The sequence below is a fragment of the Ixodes scapularis genome, unplaced genomic scaffold, assembly GCF_016920785.2.
Source record: "Ixodes scapularis isolate PalLabHiFi unplaced genomic scaffold, ASM1692078v2 PGA_scaffold6__148_contigs__length_123643588, whole genome shotgun sequence".
NCBI classification, from domain to species: Eukaryota; Metazoa; Arthropoda; class Arachnida; order Ixodida; family Ixodidae; genus Ixodes; species Ixodes scapularis.
In genome coordinates, this window is record NW_024609881.1 from 48,427,502 (window position 1) to 48,452,443 (window position 24,942).

Here is a 24,942-nt window from a genome sequence, read left to right on the forward strand (position 1 = left end):
GCGGCAAAATTGCCCGCCGAAGGCAAGGTTTTCGTTTTGGGGAAGGCTTTAAATGAAGATTGGTGAAAAATAGGATGCCCTCTTACAGATATTACAAACACAATCAGCCATGGACTGAAATTTCTTGGAATTGATTGGAGTTGCCCTTTAAGCGTTTCATGCGCCGGCACCAATTTTTCTGGCCGTTTAATACCGTAAGCTTCTCTGTATTCACCCCGTAGATGCAACATTTGCGAGAAGATAGTTGCAGACATCTAACACTCCCGAAATGAAGTAATAAAAATAATTTTAAAAAAAATTCTGAGGACACCCAAGCGGTTACGAGCTGCGAACGTAAAAGCATTAATGTCCGCTCCCTTAGTTCATCTGCAAATGCACTGGCGTGGACGGCCACATTTCGCTACTACCGAGGTTACAGCTGCCGACGATATAAATGCTTCAGGCACCGCCATGTTCGTTGGCGCCGAGAGGAGCAGAAGCAGTTGCAGTGCCAAAAGACCATCCTGGCTCGCTGGTGACTGCTGCGCTGCTGGGTGAGGCAGCGGCGCAAGTCAAAGCTCGGCGCGACGACCCACGCCTATTCCTCCCGCTATAGGCTGGCTCCTTACCAACCACGACGCCGCTGCTACGGGGCCAGCGACGCGCCGCAGCCAATGGGAATTTATGGCTTGTTTCGATGCTCAAACAATGCCGGCTGCCCTCCATGGGACAGTTAATGCTTTTGCATTCAAAAAAGTGAGTAGCAAAGAAAGGGTGCCGATTTATGATGAAAAGTGACACAAGGGCAACCACTAGGCACCGCAATAAAATGAATGGCGTCGTAAAAATAGGCATACCAGTAAACTACACAAAGTAGCCAAAGATGTGCCTGCCCGACAACGAAATCAACAAAATCACTCAAAAAGGAGCACATCACGGCCGAAGGGACGAAGCAGAGATCAGACGGAACGTATTTGTTGCGTAAGACCTTTACTACACGGAAGCTCTCTACCAAATTGGAAAACTTTATAGTGAGCTAAATTTTAATTAAAAAAAGTACAAATGCAAAAAACACAAATAGTTTCACGAGCATTGCTTTAACCCTTTAACCGTTTTGTACGAGCCTAGCCCGTCCACGTGGAGCCGTCCTGAAACCAATCATGACGAATTAAGGCTCGTCTGCTGTCCACACACGCAACCCTTTTGCACGAACCAGGCTCGCTCGTGGTTTAGTTTGCAGCTCTAATTACAAATAACAGCACCGCATCTTTTTTTCGTAAATTTTGCTTCTTTTTTGTTTGTAGCTAGAAATTTGATTTCAAAGAAAACAATTAAGCCATTGAGAGTCATAAATTCCAGAAAAAACTAAAAACGGTTAAAGGGTGAAATTACGAAAATTGTAGAACCCCAATTCAAATTCCCACCCACCCCTAAACCCCTGAGGTTCGCACCCAGCACGCTACTCCTCAGCCATCCTGTACCACTCCTCGCCCATCCTCTTGTATTGGTTGACCACCCTCAGAATCTCCAACTTGGCGGCTCTCTGCAGGTGGGGAGGGATCTTCTCCAGCGCATAGCAGATGTAAAGGATGAAGGCATCGTCGGGTTTTGTCACGTCCAGGTGCAGACGCTCGCAGATGTCATCCTTCCGCCTTGCGCACTCTTCGACCGCGCCACGTATGGCGGCCTCGAAGTCGGCCTCGGTGGGCATCGTGGGCCTCTGAGGCGGCACCTCTCGGGTCGCTGGCAGCCCCGGCTCGTCCTACGGGAAGAGCCGATCGCCCGTCACACTTTGCTCAAAAAACTTACAATGCTTACCGTAATATCCCCAGGGATAGCCCACCTAAAATCGCTGGCAAATGGGATGAAAATAAGGGGTTGGCTAACTTTCGATGTGCCATAGAAAAAAGATGAAAAGAAAAATGCTCGTTTTAGATTTTATGATCTTCGAAACTTGTGATTGCAGAAACAGGCGATGAACCAAAGACGACTGTCCTTCCCAGTCAGCAACGTTCGGCTTGTCTGCCGCCGTAGTTAAGTAGCACCGCCTTTGCCGAGGCCACCGTTGTTCAGGGCCCTGCAATTATCAGAAGCGGGCCGTCTTGCGGCGTTTCAGAAAAAATAGCAAATCCTGCCAAACATAGGGGGCGGGCCATCTTTCGGGGGTTGGGCATCTCGCGGGATATTACGGTAGGCTTTTAATGTCGCAAAATGCAGCGTGTGCCACGCTCTGACCTAGAAAACCGTAAACAAACTAATAATGCTTATTCGTCAGATCTATAAAAGAAGGAAACTACAGCGCGAAGTACATCTAAACGTGAAATACATAACCGGTCTTCGTTTGGAAAAAATAATCTGAAATGCGACCAAAAGAACTAAGCGTCGGTCTACCAATGTACGAACTGGACAAAATGGAAAACAATGTCTGGAAAGTTGGGGTAAATATGCTCGACGTTCCTGATTGAGGAACCTACAGTCCCGGAGAATGTGCAATGCCATTAACGAACCCCTGCAGTTCTCACGAGGCAGAACGTCTTAACCACAAAGAAGGTGTCGACGAGTCCAACACGAATGTCGGATTCTCGAGTGGTACACCGAGACTGGGGCAGTTTGTAAGACTGAAAATAAAGGTTACCATATTTTTTAATGTACAGAACAACACACCGTTTACAAAAAAGTCAGCTTTTGGCCACATAAGGTGTGGGCACTGCGCATGCGCAGGACCCATATTCATGTGAGGCAAAGCCTCTGCGGAAGCGCCATGACGGCAACAATGTCACCCTAGCGGCGTGACGTGGGGGCTGCGTATTAGTGTATAAGTATAGCAGTTTTTCCTAAAAAGTTTCCATGGGGGTGTCTTACAGAACATTGTCATTTATATGCATTTTACTTTTTTTGTCAGCAAGTACACACATTCACTGCCGAAATTTGTCACGGGGGTTATGCATCCTGTTAGGTACATCGGCGAGGGTATCTGAAACAGGCTCGCACTTGCGCATATATCGCGATCGCAAAACGCACGTGCGGGCTCATCGATGCAGTCTTACCGCACCCACTGCACATATATATATATCGTCAAAATGCCGGCAGAACGCTAACCCCACTTTTACTGAAAAATGCCCCAAAAAAAAAAAAAAAAAAAAACAAATTTCTGCAAAAAATGTTGAGTTTGAAAAATGACATATTTACATCCACCAACATCTAGATAGTATTCGCAGAAATTTTCACTACTTTACACTGCATAGTTATTTTTTTATAAATTATTTTCTGTTCACCAAAGCTAAAGAAAGGGTAGGGTTTGGAGCACTTTGAATGCATTTTTCTCCGTTCCACTTTTCGGTATAAATTCTATTTCAGCCAATGTATCGTTTGATAGTGGCAATGCAGGGAAGGCTCGTTCTTCACTTTTCCTGACTGAAATTTAATAAGGAGTGCGGCTATGGAAGTTTTTTGTCACTTTACGAATGTCTTTTATAAAAAAAATGTTGACATTGTGTCGAAGACACAGAAGACCAAAAAGTTGACCAATTTCGCAGAAGAGAAAATTAATAGAAATAAATGACTTTTTACAATAATCTTTCCATAGCCGCACCTCCTAGGCATTCTGCTACATATCAAGCAAATAAAAATCTTGAATATTGTGATAATTTTCCGACGATAGATTAACTAAACAAAGTAGGCATGTTGTTGCTAGAAGCTGCTCTAATTTCATTCCCACCTCACCGACAGACCTGAAATTGTGTTATGCACCCTCTAGCATGACCACCAGCGTACCCTGTAAATTTAATTAATTTTAAGACAAGGGTTCAAAGGTTGACTCTCCCAGGGGGTGTGTCCTCTTAATCCAGACATGGCCGCTTGTCTGGTCAAATCGGGCACTAAACATATAATTTTTAGAATTTCCAATTTTTGGAAATGTTGACGGTGGGCGCTCGAATGAAGTGGGCGCTTCCACGGTATTTTACAGTAAATGTAACTTATGTATAAACCTTTTATGAAGAAAACCATTGTTTAAGGGGGCCGCGAGTTAGACCGCAAATTATGCTAATGTGTCCGACGTCGCTGAAGAGGCCACACAGCCTTGAAACGTCCCGCAATTTTCACTCCACCTAAGTCGCGACTTAGGTGGAGTGCCATTTTCGTCCTGCATCGTACTCCCGAGTCCGTTTTGTTGGCAAATCGGTCTTTAATCCTACCGATCAAAGTCGGAAAATGCAAAGTCGCACACACATTTTATTTTTAAAGATTTTTTCCGAGCTCAAGAGACGCTCCGAGTTTGCTGTAAAACGGGTACAGATCTAGTGGAGTGTTGGGACTTGACGTCGCATTGTCGAGTCGTGTGACGCCGTCGCACAGTGACGTCAGCAGACAACGTGACATGGTTGATGTCCAGCGGCCACCGTTGTGCAGACGTCACGCTAAATCAACACTGTCCGTTAACTTTGGTGGACTTTATGCACTTTCGCGTGGTGTCGTTTCATGCTTTCCTCGGACGTCGCAGCCCTTAAACATTCCACATCAAAAGTGACGTAGAAATACTCTACAGTCGTGATCGAAAGAACTGCTAGACACAGTGGCACATATGTTTTCCTATGCAATAGTACGTCGGACACGCTAGCGGCGATGGCGGGCTCAAGATAGACTCGGTTCAGCAACACAATCTTCATAAAGTCAGAGGGTTCAAAGTAGCCGACGATTTATATGTTGCCACATGCTTTGACGCCACCACGAGGTAAAACCTGCGACTGCAGTGACTGGTAGTCTGATCACCGCACAGCCAAAATGGTACATGCACACGGAAGAATGTTAAGACTTAAAAAAAAAAAAAGCGAAAATGTGGTTGGTGAGAACATTACATGGATGGACTCCATGTAGCCACTGTCTGGGTCCACAGGCTCGCCATATGCATCTCTTTGGGAACCGAAGGTGTCCATCAGTAAATCTGCACACGAAAAAAAAAAGAAAAGAATAAGTGCTGAAAAGATATACAAAATGGCGGAAGTAACAGATGACAAAAGTGAATGCTACCTTCCTCATTTAAAAATGGTTCATTCGGAACGAACACAGTTAACACGAACGAGAGATTGCTAGCTATTCTTTAAATGTGACTGACGGCATTCCTCCAAGGGATGGTTTTGCCCGTGAGGCACGTTCTGCCGATTCTCGCTGGAAGTATCAGTCTTTTTACTTTCTCCAACCACACACGAACAAGGGCTCGTGCCTCTATGTTTAGGCTCTGAGCTGTGGGACTTGTCCTTGGGAGCTGACCCTTTGGCATCCTTGGGAGGGTGGTTCTGCCCGTCCAATTGGTCGAGTGTGTTGCAACCTGTACCCAATGGGATTCTAACTACACCCTGATTGGTTGGGACCCAGGTTTCGGCGCACTGACATAACCAGTGTTGCCAGATTGGGCTATATATAGCCAAATTGGGCTACATTTTTTTCTAGTTGGCGTCAAAATTTCGTGGTTGGCTATGTGGCTATTTTTGGGCTATTCCTAAGGGTGCGGCGAACTCTTGTCGAACCTCAGGTTCGAAGTCGAACTTTGAGGTTCGACTAGTTAATTTTCAAACTTCTAATCAGTTTCGAGAAAAAAATGTTTTTTTTTTTTTTTTTGGCTAGTCAAGAGGAGAGAGAGGAGGGAGAATGGCTTCAAACTTCTACAAACTTCGGGGTTTTCAAAATGCGCAGTGAAGCAATGCTAGCAGAATTCAAGTGGTCTCCCCACAGCGCATTGGAACAAATTTAACAATAGATTGCACTATTACTATTACACAAACAGATTGCACTATTACCACAGGCCCGGTAGCGCGTCTTCTACCCTGACGAAGACTGAACTCTCCAAACGCAGCTTTGGTGCCCATTGTGAAAATTCTTAGGCATCGCCCACTTTAAGAGAAGAAACACTATAAAAAATAGCGTCAACCGGAACGGGGGACGCTCATATTCTGCACAAAGAAAAATAGGCGGGTGGGTTATTGGTAAGAACCTTAGATATAGGGGGTTCTGGTTTGAAACTCCCAGTTCTAAGTGTTTGCTTCTGCATTCTGTTCTTTTACTGTATGATCATATCTCCCGGGCTTCACAATACAGCTATCCGTGTATGTTTTCTACTTCTGAAAACCTACGAAGGATGGGTCATTGTTTCACAAATTTTCATCCTTCTGAAACTCTTTTTTTTATCAGGGAACTTAATGTACACAAAAAGTGGCGCATCTGAGGGTTGAAAAAGAGATTGTAACGTGTTGTTTTTTACGCGTATGAAAAATTGTCAATAAAAGGCTTAAAAATTTTTGTTTTTAGTCTTGGCTATTTTGGGCTATATTTATTTTATGGCTTTGGCTATATTTGGGCTATAGCTCCCAGCCGTTTGGCGCTTTTTTGGTGGGACCATCTGGCAACACTGGACATAACCCCCCACCGGATAAAAATGGTCAAGTTTGAACTGGCCCGACTGGCCCGGTAGTTCTCTCCCGCGGTTCGCCAGGTTAGGCCTCATTCACACAGCCAGCGCCTCTCCCATCCCGGCACTGTCACGGGAGCACGCCGGGGCGGGGACGCGACGGCAGGGTGTCTGAACAGGCCGCGCAAGCAAAGCGACAGCAGGATTGGATGGATCGGATTGCTCATTTATTCAACCTAATTACAAAATAAAGAGATAATTGCACCTGAACACTAGTGCGCACGTTTCTTTTTTTCTAAATTAAAGATATGCGTCTGTTATTAGCTATTCCCGCCGAGAGGAACAAGAAAAACAACACAACAAGCGTTGGCTGACTGTTGGCAACTGAATGATAAAAAATCTTCCAAGCTTAGCGAAACTTTTATATTTTGTGATTGGTCAGTTTTCGATGGGGGCGGGACTCCGTCATCGGCCGGTGCCGTAGAGCAGCTCCCTGCGTCGCCTGGTGCATCACAGCTTTCCGACGAACACCGAGAAGGAAATCCTCTCCCCTGACGTGAACGCCCCTTGCGACGGTGATGGGATGGGAGAAACGCCGGCTGTGTGAATGAGGCCTTACTTGTGGCGTAAGCGATAGTCCCTGCTCTGCGGCCTAGCTGCCGTCCTCACCGTGGGCGGGAAGACACCTACATCCAATTTGGTAACTGCTTAACTACATATGTAAGCCGTGCGAGAAAGTTAGTTACAGTTTTATTATTTGTACTGTCTTCGTGTAATTGTTTTATGCAGCAGTAAAGTTTATTTTTGTTTCCTGTGTTCCTCAGAATTTCGCCTCCAAGTCTGTAAACTCTCCACCGTCGGCCGCAACAAGTAGAAGTCTTCAATCCTAACCAGCATCTGGACCACCATCTTCCACAATCCGTTCCAAACCCCGACGCTAGACACACTCTAAGGTGCCCATCGAGGTTTAGGACACAAAACAATGTGATCTCTACTTGCACAAACCCAAGTGGTTAGCTTTTGTGTCTGTCTGGGAAAGATGCAAAAAAGCGGTGATGTTAGTTCCGCACAAACTGCATTATGCACTGTACGTTACTCCGAAAGAAACGTGAACAATTTTATAACCTTGGTACAACAATTTCAAAAGCTTGTTCCTGCTGCGAATTCTATGCATGCACCAGCTAGTGTTGCTGTTAAAAAAAAAACTAACAGACAGAAGTGCACAACATCCCTCAACTTTTACACAGTCTTAAATAACCCGGTGCATGGGGCAGCATAACCGCATGAGGACCATTTTGCTGGTCTAAAGTGGGTAGCACCACTGAAATGTCTAACAAACCTTGACAATGGTATACAGCTCTTGTTGCATTTGAAAATGTCACTTTGAACTGAGCACACTGGAGAAGGCTAACGAAGCTCAGCTTTGTAAGCCGATTGCAATCTAATACAGAAATGACGAAATGTTATTCTGCTAATTTACCGATAAGCACCATGTGGCTACGGGGCTTCGTTACAAATGTAAGCATAGAGCTCGTGTGTGGAAAAAACAATAATTTTCTTGCTCTGGCCGAAATGTTTAATGTAGAGCAAATCTGCTGACGGATGTCAAGAAAAACAATCTGTTTCCTTCCTTTTCATGGTCTGTTGCAGGTTAAAGGGACACTGACACCCCCCAAAAAGTTTTTTTCATTTTTTGCCAGGCGCTTCATTATGGTGTCGGAGGACTACCCAATTAATATTTTGCAACAGAGTAGCGTATTTTTTTAATAAAGCCAAAAGACGCAACTGCTCGAAACCGAAACCGAAACCCGACGGAGGTCGGAGAAGTGGAGAGAAGAGAGTGAGTGGCGGAAGTCACGTGGCTACACCCGACCTTGCCGCTTTTTGTTTTGTTTTTTTCTTCTCCTCTCCGTAGCAGACGACACGACATGCGGCATACGGGAACTGTTCGCCGTGGCGTGCGCTTCTTTTGCAGTTATGTTTGTTCCGCTCGTTGTTCTGTACTCCAAGATGAGTTGTTTTGTACATTGAGGAGTTGGAGATCAGTAGTGAGTGCTCGTGGTGAATTTCCATGGTCGGCTCCGAAAAGAATACACCCAAGATGTTGCGTGAAGAGCTGGCTCATATCTCCTGCGTCCGGAAAAAAAGGGCATTGTGCGACAGAGTTTCCGAAAGATCAACGGGATCGGGACCAATGGCGGGCTGCAATTAATGTAGAACATATACCGGCACCTCAGAAAGCGGACACTACCTGATTTATATGCTCCTTGCATTTTGTGGAAAGTGATTACATTGAGTTCGCAGGTGTCAAAAAGGAAATCCCATACCATTTAATTCAGCAAAGTATCGTCCACAACATTTGTTTGTTATTTTTTTGTTTGTTTCTTCAGTGATGATTGTAAAAAAAGAAAAAGATATGTAAACATCAGAAAATGTTTAAAAAGAAAAATAAACTTTCACGGGGGATCGAACCCGGTCCTACCGCGTGTGAACCGGACGTCTTTCCCACTGAGCTACTGGGGCATCACGTTTTTAGTGGATCTCTTTCCTTAGTAATAATTCAGCCGGTAAACTGTAAGTTGGAAAGTTTGCTGCCGATTTTCCTTTAGCAAAAGCACTACCGGGTCGAACTCGGGAAGCACCATGCATTGGCGACATTCGCACCTAGAAAAGAAATCGTACGCGTGCATATTCTTCTCGAAGTAGACACGTCGTGCTTGAAGTTTGCGCGAGCGATGTCTTCAGCCACGAGAAGGGAGCGACGTCTCGGCGACGTCTTCGTGCAAATCGGCTTGGTGGTCGGGCGTGTCGTACGGGATGAATACCAATTCTTTTGATCAGTCCCAAATTTCTCTTTTAAAAGTAGACAGAATTCGCCGGTACCGCGAACGACAGTTATGAAATAGAGGTCCCACGCCCGTCGTCCGCTGCCATCGCCGTTCCCGCGAGTCCCACGATACGCGAAACGACGAACGCACAGAATGCTTCCGGTAGTCTGTGGAACTTTTTTTTTTCAATCAACGTATTTGCAGCTTTTTAGAAGCCACAAAAAATGGGTTTCATATTTTTTTCTATTTTTAATATTGAGTGTGTGTTTTCAGTGACCCACGACTTTGATTAAATTTGGTTGTCGCATCGATACCTTAGAAAACGGCCCGTGACCGCGAAAAAGAGAGTGAGCGAGACTCGAACCGGCCAGTTCTTGATCGGCGGTTCTCGGGCGGAAAGAAACCGAATTTCGAGCCGCAAATTCTGTTCTGGGTAGTTGAGCTCTCATATGTCACGTACAACTAAAAACCTCGGCGAGCATAAATACCCTGTCAGTGTCCCTTTAAGAATAGCATGGCAAGCCTCTCCTACGAAGCTCTCTGCTCACTATGGTGGTTTCCTCCTCTCCTGCATTTACTCTGCTCAAAATGTAAAGGGTGGAGGGCTTTGTGGGAGGAAAATGTCCTGCATTTCTTTACCTACATTCTTTACATATGGTATGCATGCTTAGCTTGTTTGTGCATGATGGCCTCCTCGCCCCTCACTTTAATTATTCACAACAGCTGTATGGGGAAGAGCGCACAAATACTCACCTGTTAGTGTCTTGTGATGAAAGGAAACTTGCTTGTCGGGTTCAAATTCTGCCTTGCTGTACGTCCACCCAAAGCTGTTCCTGAGCAGCTGCAGGAACCGACAATGCAGCACTGGCAGTGGTGGATATTTTGGGGCTAATGGAAGAAACCAAAAGCATATTACACTGAAACTAAGAATCAATCATGCTTATTGTCGGCAGCGAGAAATACAGCACAATATTATCAGCAGTCAATTTGGCCATTTTGTCGAGGAACTTAAAACGGGTGCCATGCGAGCTTTCCGACATAATTGTACCCAACAACGCACAGGCCGCTGCTTTTCTTTAGCTTTGTTCAGTGTCGGGCTCACTTTTTCTGTCATGCCGGATTATGTAGTAAATCCGGAGTTAAGGTATAAATTACAAATACAAGTTTTATAAAATAAACAGTGGTGGAACTGCCAGGTGGCGATTAAGAGCAACTCTTGTCGCAGGGAACAAGAGGTTTTGGAGCAGAGATTCCCATTCTTGGAGCAGATAAGTATGACCTTTCATGTCAGAAAATTTTATACAATCTTGACAGTTATCCTGTGGAGAAAAACTGCAATTATTGATGTGTTGGGAGACTACTTAAAGTACCATACCTACAGGGGGTCTGGCCACTACAGATATTTACTTATTTATTGAACATTCATACTCGGGAAATTTTGCAGATGTCTCAATAAACCTATTAGGAGTACCGATGGCATCTTTGCTCTGTGCTTGATGTAATTGTCATGAGTTCGACATCAAACAGACATTTTTGTGCTGAATGTGTCTCACGCTGCTCTCTGCTTTGTAGTTAGGCATGTGCAAATAATGAATTTTGGGTTTGAAGCAAATTCAGAGTGTATAGTGGCTTTGGCCAAATATTTTTTAATTGAACATTGAATAGTTGTTGCACCTTTCTCTATGCTTTTCACTGCTGTTACACCACATGAAACGAAAATTCAGTTGAACTAGCAAAGGTTGTTCCCAAGCTTCTAAATGCCCATTAATGAGCTTTGTTAAATTTAATCTTGCTATATTTATAGACTGTAGCCTCAGAAAGTCCAATACCTACATTGGGATGGCAAGTAAACAAAACATTTGACATAAAATTAAACCTGTAAAGAAGCCAAGCCATACCAAATTGAGGGGATTTATAAATATTCTTGCTACATGCAACTTTTTTCTAAATAAAAAGGAAAAAAAAAAATTAGCACAAATGATGAACACAAGTTGTTAGAACATCGCTGCCTAACATATATACCCTTGCATAATAGCCATAATGAATTTTTTAAAGATTTTACTGCAATGTAAATATCAACAATCACAATGTTACCTCTTTTAATACACCAGGTATGCACGTGCACCATACCACTCTAATGTGTGTTTTTCGTCTAAGCGTGCAGCTGCAGAAGTGAGTCGCGAGATTGCGGTGTTAGCTCTGCGGGTATTGCTTCTCACCAGTGCATCAGTGCTTGAGGAGAAGGAAGCTAACCCGCCGCAGTCAACACTTCGAAAAGCACAAACATTGCAGTTAATTTTGAAGCGAATATCAAATAGCACATTTGAAACTAATACCTGAAAATCTGAATATTTGCACAAGCCTACTCTTCAGAATTAATACTGAAACATAAAAAAAACTGTACTTTTCTTTCTTTTTAGTAGCATCGCCAACAACGGCACATGGCAGACACTTTCAGTTTCCTCTCCCTTTTGGCACAGACATGGCACACATTTTGCACAAATACAGCCTTTGTAGCAGCAGGTAACAGGTTATTTGTTCTGGCAGATTGGCGCAGCAGTTCCACCACTGAATAAATTACAACAAGATTATGCTGCTAGACATCCCTAGGTGGAATATACATGGATGTAAGTTCACTACCCAGTATACAAGATCTACAAGAGCCCAACAATTCAGTAAAAATACTTGTGGTTCGAAATTGTCTTTTTTTCAGGAGTAAAACCGCCAGTTTGAGAACAACTTGCTCCGGTGCTTGCATTTGCTTGAATGGAGAACCAAGAAAATGCAAGCACAACATTGCAGCACTACTGGGCATTAATAGCTTGCATCATCTTTCTTGCATGTGTCATTTTTCTCACTTGCATGAGCACCATTTTTTGTGGAGTTCACTTAAACATATGAAAGCTCAGCAGCAAAAAGCAGCCCTCAAATATTGAAATGACAGTGCAAACGTGGTTTCTGCATGTACATTGCCCAATGGCATCGCTTGCTTCAATAGCCCCACTGGAAATGCAAGGACTTGCAATGACAATGTGCACTATGTTGCACATTGTCAACATTTAAAAATTGGCTTAACCGCTTTGATCCGTTTCCTTGTTCTGTTTTATCAGAGGAATAATGATGGAAGCTTATCCCCGACTCAACAACTTACGGCGTGCACTGGGGTATGCAAATGTAATGTGCCACGATCCAAGAAGATTGAAGCAAGCACGAAAACAAACTGAAATGCAAAATGACAATGTTGCTTTTTTTCAGAGCCAGTTTGTTTTGAGGAACCCAGTGCCAGCTCTAGTTTGATCTCCTCATGAATAGTTGCATGTAGTAAGACCTACGTCCCTTCGAATACCCCACAAGCCTTTTCATCATATTTGTGACGCCAAACGCACGGGTTTATGCACTCAGGGACACAAACACTTGATCGCCTATCTTTTGCCATTTTCCGGAACTGAGAAGTATCTTCTGCAAGGCATACATACATCATCAACTTCTACCAGTTTTGGGCAGTGAACCGACCGAGAAATGAGATCGAGTGACGACAGTGCATGCGCCACTCGGGCGTGCATCTCAAAGCACAAACGAGCGTTCCGTAAAGAGGCGATACTCACCCATGACAATCTTAGTCACATTCCAAGGACACTCCTGCCTTCCTTGGTCCCCGTAATCTATGCGGCGGACATTTCGCAGTCTGGGTACCACCCAACTTCGACAATCAACAGTTCTCCGAAGTGGGCGCCCGTCGCCGAAGCCGCTGTGTCCGACAGCATATCACGGATTCGCGACCGGCATTCATTGCGCGTGGACGTGCCTTCGTCCGCGGGCGATGCGTCTGTTGTTGGGGGTTGTTTCAAGCAAAGCTGAGGAGTTCGACACCCATCCAACTCCTCGCGTCGCTTACAGCGGGGAAGTTTGGTGCTTCCTATAATCTCCAACAGGACGAGGACTGCGGAGCATTGCTTTCAAATGCCTGGCGTCCAGTGTGCGCCCCCTGCCTCGTGTTGTGCGTCGACTGCACCTGGACGCCTGAGGTTTGCGAGATGCCGAAGCATGGTCAAAGGTAGGCGCACTCTCGCTAGAGGCAAGACAACAAAAGGACGTCCCTGCCTTTCTAATTCTATCATGACAACAGCAGTGGCGATTTGCCGCCGCAGGCGGTCGCACTAGCAGCAGTCGCTCTAGATGTAACCATCCTTAAAAGGGCCTTAAACCACAATCTGCCAGTTTATTTATGATCATGACTCAATTCATGGACCAAAAACATCCTAAAGAACCAAACACTACACTCGCGCGTTGCCGATTTCTGTATCAAAATCGGTATCAAAAGTCGATTACCTCCGAACTAGTGCATACAGCAGAGCGCACTCCGGTGTCTGCGACAGTTCCGAGGTAGTCAATCATTAATACTGATTTTAATAAAAACATCGGCCATGCACAAATGTAATCTTTATTGTTTTTTTTTTTTATGCTGCTTAGAGCTTGCATATTGAGTTACGTCCATAAATAGACCACTACCAAAAGTGGTTTGGTGGCCCTTTAAAGCGCATTCGACAGAAACATTTGAACTGCCCGTCGGCACTCAAGTGGGTGTTAGGAAGTTCCATAGAATGGCACACCCGACTGCTTTGCACACCCAGGGAAATAGTGTCGCTGTCGCTGCACATGTTCCGAACCCATACCGTGTTTTGAGCTTTGGGTTTGCACCAGTAACATCAGGAAGGGAAATTCCTCCGTTTTGTAGCCTCCCCATCTTCCAAACACTTACGATGCCCCTGGTTCGCAAGCTCGTTATCTGAACCAGCGTGGCTATCCAGACCGGTAAAGGGATTATGCCGAGCCTTTGAGCAATGTGCGACCGCGATTTCAAGCTGCTGCGGTGGCATTGCTGCCAGTGCAGTGCACGCACGGAAGCTATGCCTCGACCGAATCTGGTTTCTGCACACGCAGTGCCAACACCTGCCGTGGGCAAACGCGGATCTGTTTGTATACAGTGGGTCGGGCAATAGTCGGTAAAAATGTGAAAAATGCTGTACAAACCGTGCCTCCAACGTGTGCTCGTCGCCGACCATTGTGCTTTAGCTAACGAGGCTCCAAAGGCTCATCAAATAAAGAAAGCATCCGCCGGAAGCGGAGCTTGCGGTGCATCCTTACCCTCTCATCGACTAAAGTTGGTTTACCAAGTCGTGGATGGGGTTAGCCAGAACATAAACACAAACACATGTAAAGAGACTACACACGAAGAGGACACTGCAGTAAGTGCAGTTCTCACTAAACTTATCCGGAATGCGCAAAAGCCATCTTACCTGACGGGAGGACTATTCTGCGGCAGCCAAAGAAGTGTTTCACGACGCAGCGCTCAACCGAACAGCCCGAGCAGGGGAGGCCGCTTGCTCGACGGCAGCATCGTGGTCCATACTTCAGCTTAGGCGAATGGGTGGTTCATGCTTACAATTCACAGAGAACAAGAACACACTTCAAATGTTTACTCGCACAAAGAAAGAACACACACACTGTGCTGTGATAGAAGAAAGGAACATAAAGAAGTACAATACAAACCAGACTTGAGAGTCAGCACAGTGCGGGTGTTCTATCTTTGAGCGAATGAAATTTTTAAGCTTGACTGTCCTTGTCCGCTTTGAAGTGTAAGCAACATTGCGGCTTTACCGTGGGGAGCGCGACCATTTTGCTGGCCGGCCAATCTGCCTTTACCACCACCTTTCACCATGAAGATGTAGACTGTCCAAACGGTCAGCAATGGGACATTTCGATCAGTAAGCATTTAACATTTCTACCGCATGAGCCACCTAATAACCGACGACTTTGGCAGCGACCTGTGCACAGTAGGGAGGGGGTAGCACAAAGCGTGGATCGCCTCACAGGCTAAATTGCTGCGTCGTCCCTGGTCCGGCGGCAATTTCAGCTTTAAGCGAGCGTCCTCCAGTGCTCAGACTGTTCCACCAATTGCTTCATCACTGAGCAGTTCCACAGTTGCTACCAGGATAGCGCTCCCACGAGATGAGACACCATTCGCGTGTACCGGACAAGTTTGACTACCTCTGTACATCCACTTCCTCCTACTGCGAATCTGTGTACACATTAATGCGGGTCCGCATCGTTTCGTGAAAACCCTTTTCGCAAACAACTTTTCGCCAATGCACGCTTCATCGAGACTGGGCTAGTTTGATTAACCTACACCTCCCGCACCGGCTAGCCTATCTCAAAGCACATACCGGAAGTGCACTGCCCTGCGTTTTTTTGTGCTGTGCCACTTTTCTGCGCCGGTGTAGGCTGGCTAGAGCAGGTATCGACTCGCCAGGTTTCGCCGACAAAATCATTTTCTTTTTGCTAGCCAGACTGGCTTTACTTCGCTTGCTGGAAGTATACCGAGCAGCTCCGACACCTCAAGAAACGAACCTGCGAGCCCTAAATAAGTCTGGTTTGGCCAATACCCGCGAGAAGACAAGGCCCGCACGTTTTGTCGTCGTTAGTGGATCCGCGCCCGGCGGCCCGTCCCATGCGGCAGACATGCTAAGCTCGACGATAAATGTCACAAAAAGGCCGACGCAATAGCATGTGCTTGCGTCACAATCTTTGCAAGAATCTTCAAGACGCGCTGGTGGCAATGCTGATACAAGCTAGGCAGCGCTGCGTGGGGCCATTAATGATGACATTTGGGAGGGGGAAGCTCAGAACCAGTCTTCCGAGTGACATTGGTACGGCAGGCTAGACTTCAAAATTGATTGCGCTACCGCTGTGGGTTTGTGGGCCTATTTAAGGAGGTGTTCTGGAAAATAAATCTTTAGCTGCGTTCGGAGTTCGTGTCTGTCCATCTTTTTTTTTTTTTTTTTTGTCCCCTCGCCCCAGGGTTATTATATTTATCCTTAACCAGCTCGCCTACCTATTTGCTTTAACGGCTCACTTCGCTCCGGGAAAAGGTATTATGATCTCAGGCTACAGCTTGGGAAAGCATCGTCGAAACTTTTGAGCGTTCGGCAAGCTAGGCTACCACGACAATGAACACAAAAACAGGATTGACACGGTTACCCAGGAGCGGGGGAAAACGGGGCGGGCAACACAAAGGATGCCGCCGGCAAGGGCGATGTGCGCGAAAGAAAGCTTTCGAACAAACGTCGCAAGACGTCTCGATAAAACCAAAACGAGTGACTTTCGATGAAACGAACTGTCGATTAAAGATCGCATGCCAACGCAACGATCTGTCGATGAAACGTCGTTCACGGAACCGACAGTTAACGGCTTAAAAGTACCGCCAAACACGTGTGAACTCGTCCTCCAAACCAAACAAAACCTTGAGCTCAGGCTCAACGTGAACCAAGTTACCGTGTCTGATGACCGCAGCAGGCTGTATGGGTTTCCTCGGTGGACCGTAAAGTTTTAGATGTCAAATGAAATGACCACAAACTGTCGTCACTTGAACTTGCAGAAGACCCTTGCCAGTTGCCTGTCGTCCTGTCGTACTCGGGCGGGAGTGCGGGAGTGGTCGGAGGTGGCTTGATGAATGGATTGTAGTTGTGGTTACAGCCAGAAATCCGACAAATCCAGTAACGGATGGATAAATACGGTTGAGCCCTTTGGATCGGGCGGTAGCTTACGCCACCTAGCCATTTTGTTTTACCATGGCGGCAGCCGGCGCCATCTACCCGCAACCTTTCCCACTACTCCTAAATTTCATCTAATTTTTTTTTTTTTCGTTTAACGTTTGTATTTGTTTTTTTAATAGCGGGTTCGTTTCACGGCACTGGTGCCCACGCGTGCCCACTCGCAGCGTGGAACGGATTCGTTTCGGCCGGCACTCGACGAGTGGTTGCACTCACCGAGTTCGTTTCAGCGCTGACACCCCACGCGTGCATGCACTCGCTGCACCAGTGCGCTGCACCGAGAAAATCGGGAGTGCGCCAAAATGCAATCCCGTCATGCCTCGCTCCGGCGGGGCCGGTGAGGACTGGAACATGTATGGACTAGAGCATTATATAGCTTATAGCGAGTTCGTTTCACACGCACCGGCCCCGTTCGAGTTCTCTCCCAGAATGCAGCGCACTCGCAGAGTGTTGCACGGAGAACTGGACTCAAACGAACTCGCCAAATGCACCGAGTGCAGAAGACTGATGCTGCCGCCATCTATGTTGTAGAAAATGTACCGACCTCAAACCGAAACTAGAGCCTTTCTGTTCGGAGTGATGGGTGGGAATGCGAGAGTGCAGTCACTACCAACGTTTATCTACAAACGTTGAACGCTACAACCTGTAGTTTATAGTTGCGATGACCTCACGCAACTCGGCTGTCGTAGCTCTAGATAGTTACAGACGGCGAAAATTTCTGCACCCAGCTGTCTACAAAGCAGCTGGTTGCGATCTTTCAATCCTTATAACCGTTTACACTGAAGAAAACTGATGATGCTGTCCGAGCAGAAGCTTGATCCGTTTGAGCATGGTATTATGCGTGAACCACTGAAAGGGTACGGCTTAAAACTAGTCTGTTGGAATATCCAGCAAAACTTTTCGTGGGACTTTCGATTTCGATCGTCATTACAAGTGGATCAGATGTTAGCCTTGGTGAGGACGTCGAGAACGAGAGCTTTCTCGAACAAAATACGACGGGGCAAGTTAGCTGACGTAGGTAAATGTTAAACATGATGATGTTGCCCAAGCTTCGGGTAAAGTCACTGTTTAGATTTCTCTGATGCTTATTTGGTAGTCAGAGTTTTCTGCTGAGCCAGTTTTGCCGACAAATGTTCAATTTTTCACCCGCACACGGATGTTGATAAACATCTCGGGGGCCGCTGGTGCGTTTGTTCTGAGCTTTTCTTGACACACTGGTATAGTTCAGCGTCTGTACGGCAATAGAGCGACTTAAAACTGCAAATAAAGCACGGGTTGTCAATTGCTTCCTTCACGAAATAGCAGACGCTCACAATTCAAGCTCGCGTTTGATTCCGTTGCCCACGGGACGCGATTTCTATCAGAAAATCTACTTTTTTTCCTTTCGGTTCCGCGACACATCGAAGTAGACGAACCCTCGTCGTCTGCTCTCGCTCCTCGCCGGCCTCGCCGGAGCGAGGCATGACGGGATTGCATTCTGGCGCACGCTCGATTTTCTCGGTGCAGCGAGTGCATGCACGCGTGCGGTGCCTGCCACTGAAACGAACTCGGAGAGTGCAACTACTCGTGGAGTGCCTGCCGAAACGAACTCTCTTTACGCCGCGAGTGGGCACGCGTGGACACGAGTGCCGTGAAACGAACTCGCTATTATATAGTGCTCTAGTATGGACTGGAGCGAGAGCAGACGACGAGGGTTCGTCTGTTACGATCTGTCGCGGAACCGAAAGAAAAAAAAAAAGTAGATTTTCTGATAGAAATCGCGTCCCGCGGGCAACGAAATCAAAGCGAGTTTGAATTGTGAGCGTCTGCTATTTCACGAAGGAAGCAATTGACAACCCGTGATTTATTTGCAGGTTTTAAATCGCTCTGTTGCCGTACAAACGCTGAAATGTACCAGTGTGTAAAGAAATGCTCAGAACAAACGCAACAGCGGCCCCCGAGATGTCTATCACCATCCGTGTGTGGGTGAAAAATTTAACATTTGTCGACAAAAGTCCCCCAACAGAAACCTCCGACTGCCCAATAAGCATCAGAGAAAGCTAAAGATGCTGACTCTACCCGAGGATTGGGCAACATCATCATGTTTAACATTTACCTACGTCAGCTAACTTGCCCCGTCGTATTTTGTTCGAGAAAGCTCTCGTTCTCGACGCCCTCACCAAGGCTAATATCTAATCCACCTATAATGACGATCCAAATCGAAAGTCCCAGTTTTGCTGGATATTCCAACAGGCTAGTTTTAAGCCGTACCCTTTCAGTGGTTCACGCATAATACCATGCTCAAACGGATCTAGCTTCTGCTCGGACAGCATCATCAGTTTTCTTCAGTATAAACGGTTATAAGAATTGAAAGATCGCGACCAGCTGCTTTGTAGGCAGTTCGTTGCGGAAATTTACGCCGTCTGTGATTATCTCTACGGCAGGCGAGCTGCTTGAAGTCATCGCAACTATAAAAAACAGGTTGCAGCGACCAATGTTTGTAGATAAACGTTGGTAGCGACTGCATTCTCGCAGTCCCACGCATCACTCCGAACAGAAAGGCGCTAGTTTCGGTTTGAAGTCGGTACCTTTTCTACAACATAGATGGCGGCAGCATCAGTCTTCTGCACTCGGTGCAGTTCGTTTGAGTCCAGTTTTCCGTGCAACACTCCGTGAGTGCGATGCATTCTGGGAGAGAACTCGAACGGTGCCAGTGCGTGTGAAACGAACTCGCTATAACAGACACGTTTACTGCCCCAGTTTGAACCATTGGGTTAATGGGTTTCAGTATAAAAGCTCGCTATGGGCTTTTGTGCAAAAGCCCACAGCGAGAACCAGTGGCACCATGCACTGAACTATTTTTCAACACCTCGTGGTCGCTTGAAAAAAACGTTAATTTTCTCTCAACGGGGTATCCAATATGATCGCATGTAATGGAATGTGTAATGATTTATTTGGACATGGGATATCTTTGTACATACATGACGGCGTGCGAGGTTAGACACAAATATTACAGCCCCGCCTGCTACCCGGTCGAAACCAAAACCGAAAATGTGTAAAACATAAACTTGTAGGTAGGGTTTTCACAGATAAACTCATCACGTGAAAGCAAAGGAGGCGAGGGCGTCGGCAGATTTCAGGAGATGGGGGTGCGACTCAAGGTTGGAGGGAAAGGGAATTTCCGTTTTTATTCTCTCGATGATTTAATCCGAGTGAAACGAGGGGGTGGAATGCTGTCAAATCTGTTTAGTCTGGCGACCCCCCCCCCCCCCCTCCCCCAGTGGATCTTACCCTGTAAAACTAGCCGGAAAATTCGGCGCTTTGTCATGGAAAGCTCGAACTTTAACCGAAGGTGCGTTGACGTAGTCAGCTTTACGTTACATATTTTCAAGGTGGGGTTTTCTTCGCGTAAAAAATTAGGCCGACTAAGTTACCCATACACCAACTCATGATTACAAACAAACCGGAGCGCCCGGAGCGCCCCTAGCGGACGCCACCGGCGCCGCGCATGCGCGATGGGGGTATGGGCAAAACAGAGATCATACATACTAACTCGTGGAAATGGAGCGTGCTGGTTAAGTTACGGTGTTGGTGGAGAAATGTGTTGTCCTGTTTTCGTTCTCTATGTTATTCTCCACAAACACCGATACATACTAACTTTAGAGGCTTTAGAGGAAAAGGTCCGCCAATTTCCCATGCATTCTGGCTGCCGCAAGCGGCGGAGCATGCAGGCCAAGGACGTTTAAACAGACAGGACCCGGCATGACGTCAGCCTGAGTGAAGCCGGAAGATACGTTTAATCCCAGACTGCCTTACGCACCCGTTCCGAGGCCGTGGGGTAGCGCACCGGCGGTTCGTCTGCTTTCTAATCTGCTCCGGCGTGTGCTTCACGAGGCTAGCTTTCGATGCGGTCGGCGTCCGCCGTGGGCGTCCACGATGCAAATTCTTTGCAGCGTGAGTGTTTATACTTAGTTCCACATTATGTGCGAGCGAAGTCAGAACTGGAAGCGCGAGCCCGTTCTGTGCGCTCCTGGCTTGCATGCGCGCTCATGCGATCTGCTGCTGCTGTTTATTAAAAATACGTTGCGCACCGCCAAGTCCTTCACGGTGCGTCGTCTAGAGCGTCTCAATTCTCGTCACTTACTTTCTGCTGGGCAACCAGGCGTTCGTTTATAATATAAAAGTCTCCCGTTAAGCGCTGTTTCAAATAACAGTGGGTGCCGCCATTACTTTCGGTGCACACAGTCGCGTTGCCACGGAAATGTCATGGCAACGCGGTTGTTTGCACCGAAATTAATGGCCGCGCCCACTCAGTAGGCTTTTCACTGGTCAAGAAATGCTCGTTGCGGCTCGTGGCCACGCCTACTTCCGTTACACTTCGCTCCATGCATTGGGGATAGGGACGCCACCTCCTGCCTATTATAAGCTCCTTGGTGCAGGCAGACCCTCAGGGTCCCACACATGGTTACCAACTGCTTTCAATTTCACAAATGTAATTATATCATCAGTGCAGTTTCATGAACTTCAACAATCCACGAACTTACCGGTGGAAAGATATTCGCGTTCCTTTCGAAGCTTTCTTTTTACATAGCGCGCGGATGTACGGCCGCGCGCTATGTAAAAGGGTCAACGCTAAAATAAACCATAGTCAACGCTAAAATAAACCTGGGTCAACGCTAAAATAAACCAGATACCCGGCTTCGCCGGAGGGGCGCGGGTGGGCGCGGTTGAGGAATACGAAACCGCGCAACCACCAGATTTCAGAGATTTCGGCAGAAGGGAAGTTAATGCATCGTAATGAATATACCGCTTTTAATAAGCGTTAGAAAAGCTCAAAATTTTGTTTACAATGCTAAATTATCACTATTTATATTGCTGAAAGTTTTCAGTCTTCGCGATTACCATTGCGACTGTCGTCCTTCAGCTGGCAACGTTGGTTTCTTTCTCTCGTGTTCTGTCGCTCTCTTTTGCGATCTTTCACTCGGGACCCAGGATGTCGGCGCACGGGATTTGCCACTCCTCCTCACCCACCTTGGGCAAGAAGCTCGCCGTCGCCCATAAACAAACCATTGAAATGCGATGTTGTCGGCGTCGGTGTGAGTCCCCCTGCCCTTTTTCGCGTTCGAATTGTTGATTCTACGTCTTCCTAACGATGTCTGACTACTTGAGCGGCGTCAGCGAAATTAACGAGGCTCGTTACACAGCAATACTTCGCGTGAATAATCTGACATGCGGCGATTCATTCCGCGTGGACGCCGCAGAATGTACGCTAAAGCCTGATTCACATGATTAGATTTCGCTCGCAATTTTCAGTAGCGACATCGCTCAGACTGCAAAAGCGTGAACCGTAGCTGAGATGGTCGACGTCGGTACTGAAAATCGCAAGCAGAATCTAACCAAGTCAACCAGGCATAACAAGTCGGTGATGGCCACTGGTGATCAACATGTCCTTGTATCTACTGTTTACGTCGAGCCTGCTTACCAACCTTCAAACTTCTTAAGTCTTTTGAGGCCTGCACTTACTTCTTATCGCAACTACCGGGCCCACGTTTGGTCTACGCGGGCCGGTGTCCTCTAAAAGAGCAGACGACAAGCAGAAACGTTTGAAAGAGCTGACGACAGTTCAAACGATCAGGCGACCGTTTGAACTTGAAGACGCACTGAACGTAGTCCGCAGGTGGTCCGTACAACTTGACGGTTTTCCGGCGTTCATTTTGAAACAAAACAAATAAATCTGATGGCCAGAAGTATCCGTGAATTCAACTCAAAATCCTTCCCGCCCAAGCAATCGTGGTCCGACGGCGTCTGGTTTTCCCTTTTCACGGCACATATACACGTTCTCCGACGAACCGAGCGCATGGAAACTGACCTTCAAACCTTTCTCGACCCTTTTGGTACAGCCACAGTCGCAGCATTTTGACAAGAAGGCAGGTTTTTGTCTGGTTCCTTTCAAAACAACACAGGAATACACGTCTCAGATGGGCACTTCCGCCCACAGCCCCGGACCGGAAGTGCGTCCGACGCGCCACCACCGCGCCGTGACGTAACAGAGATGAGTTCGTGTATACTATCTCTCACTAAAATTGTGCAGTGGACGCAAAGGCTGCGCTGGGTGAGGGAAGAAAGGGCAAGCATTAGGGGGCTGCAGAGGAAAAGCGAAACCTCCTATCCCCTGCAATGTTCCTAATTCTCGCCCCTTCTCTCCTCACCCGCTGTTACCCCTCCTCTCTTTCCCGGCCTTCCTCGCCCTTTTTTCCCTCACCTATCGCTGCCTTTGCTTTCAATGCTCGGATTTATTATAGGCAGACCATCGCAATGGTGCCATTCTGTAGCCAAGCTCTGCGGGAAGCCAAGGTCGATTTTGCAGAAAACACGAAGGCGCAGACGCAAGGCGGCGTGCTGCGGCGCGCTGCGTAAGGAAAATAGTGCGACGTGCGGCGACGAGCCGCGCATGCGCTGTCATCGTCGTCTCCTGTTTCCCTCTGGGTATGGTGCCTGTAACGCGTCTCCGACTGGTGTGTTTACCGTGGCCAAAAAAGTGGTCCCTCGATTTCCGCCTGATGACGTCATAGATGTGTCATGCTGTCGCCGGTCGCGATCCTGGCGGCGTTCCAACAGTTATGGTGTATGTGACAGACGCCTGTTCTGCTGTAGGTCCCTCCCTAATGCGGCAGCCCACTGAAGTTACAGCAGCCGGAAGTTGGGATGCCTGGGACGCTTTGACGACAGCGACACTCGCGTTCGCTGGTGCTTTTCGCCAGCATTTCTACCGCCAACGGCCAGGATCGCCACAGGCAACAGCATGACACTCCGGCTTCTGTGACGTCATTTGTTGCCACTTCAGGACCACTTTTGATGTATGGGCGGGAAAGGACGCTAAACACACCAGTCGGAGACGCGATCCATACCATACCTCTGGGTTGCAAATAGCCCGCCCGTGGATCGCGCATCACCGTGGTGGTCGTGGTGTGTGGCCCCCACGGCTCCACGGTCGTGGTGGTGTCGTGTCGTGGTGAAGTAAAGCGCGATCCCAACCAACGCGTGTTTGTGCGCGCGTAGGCATTGCCTATTTCGTGAAGTCGCGCTGATTCATTGCACCTTCCCTGCGCGCATAAGAAAGTTGGACACCTTCAACTTTTTTCTGAATGCGCACGAAAACGCGCCGTGACGTAGTAGGGAGCTCCTCTCCCGGCCAATCGGCGGAGGGCTCTAGTTCTGGCTCCGCGTTTCTTTGCGATCTTGCGCAGTTTCGCCCTTCCCACGTTCTCCGCCCGCCCGAACGATGGTTCAAAGGCCAATTACTTATGACAACTCAGGATTCCTTACTAATAGGGGCGGAACATTCGCATAGGACGCAAAAGGTGACGGTAACAATCAGGGTAAAAGGCCACTCTCTTTGTTTCTTGAAAGCATCATCTTTTGCATTCATAACAGATAAAAAAAGGACAGTTGCTTTTAATTATATGAGGAAACTCGTGGAAAGGTATGTCAGCGTGCGTTTTATCTGATGCTAGGCATTATGGTATGTCAACATCAGGCCAATCGCGTGGTCACACGAGGCGGCGAATCACATCATTTCTCGCCGTCGGAATCCTGTACAAGTTGTTGCTGCTGTCCGCGCGATTTATGCACTTCGTAACACTACAGCCTGCCCTTTTCACGGGGCTCTTTCTATGCGCATGCAAAATTCATTGTGATAAACAACGCAGCGGCTGACGGAAACGCCGTCCGCTCGCTTTCGAATGAGAGCTCGCCGAGTAGCCAAGATGGCCGGATGTGCCGTTCGCGTATCGCGTATCACTCCGCGAGAGCCGCAGACGCGAGCAACGCGATCGTCGTCAGTGTCGTCTGCTTCCCGTACCTTGCAATTTGCAAGCGTATGTTCTAAAACATCGCTCGCGTTATGAAAAAAGGCTATTGTACTGTACCCAGTTCCTACACATAATTTTCAGTGACTTAGGCAGCTTTCGGTTCGTTCGATTTTAGTCTATGTTTGCGAACGCAAAGCGGAAAATATGTTCCTCCGAAACTCGGCGCTCTGCAAGGCCGTTTTCCTCTACGAAGATCGGATCCAGCTCGGCGCACGTGACCGCTTCTCCGCCAACAGGTAGTATTCACTGGCGGCCATAGCTGTGTGCGCGAA

At 47.3% G+C, this 24,942-nt stretch overlaps 2 protein-coding genes across 2 annotated transcripts in view; both read right to left on the reverse strand.

Annotated features, from left to right (window-relative positions):
- LOC115327457 (BTB/POZ domain-containing protein 6-B) overlaps positions 1-16,710 on the reverse strand; it is a 33,352-nt gene extending 16,642 nt beyond the window's left edge. The window contains exon 1 of the mRNA XM_042294448.1: positions 16,543-16,710. The gene's annotated coding sequence lies outside the window, so the exon portion shown is untranslated. The remainder of the gene's footprint in view (positions 1-16,542) is intronic.
- Positions 1,437-10,571, reverse strand: LOC121838294. The gene is made up of 3 exons (XM_042294449.1): positions 9,964-10,571; positions 4,836-4,921; positions 1,437-1,741 (listed from the first exon to the last, which is right to left on the reverse strand). Exons 2-3 carry the CDS (start codon positions 4,911-4,913, stop codon positions 1,439-1,441), a joined length of 381 nt encoding a protein of 126 aa, XP_042150383.1. The 5' UTR covers positions 4,914-4,921; positions 9,964-10,571; the 3' UTR covers positions 1,437-1,438.
- Positions 16,711-24,942: the final 8,232 nt, after the last annotated feature.

What these genes read in the sequence shown, in the direction of transcription:
- LOC121838294 (XM_042294449.1), bottom strand. Translation starts at nt 4,913, where the DNA reads ATGGACACCTTCGGTTCCCAAAGAGATGCATATGGCGAGCCTGTGGAC. An exon ending in GCTACATGGAGTCCATCCAT is followed by an intron (nt 1,742 to 4,835) that starts GTAATGTTCTCA and finishes CTCTTCCCGTAG; the next exon opens with GACGAGCCGGGGCTGCCAGC.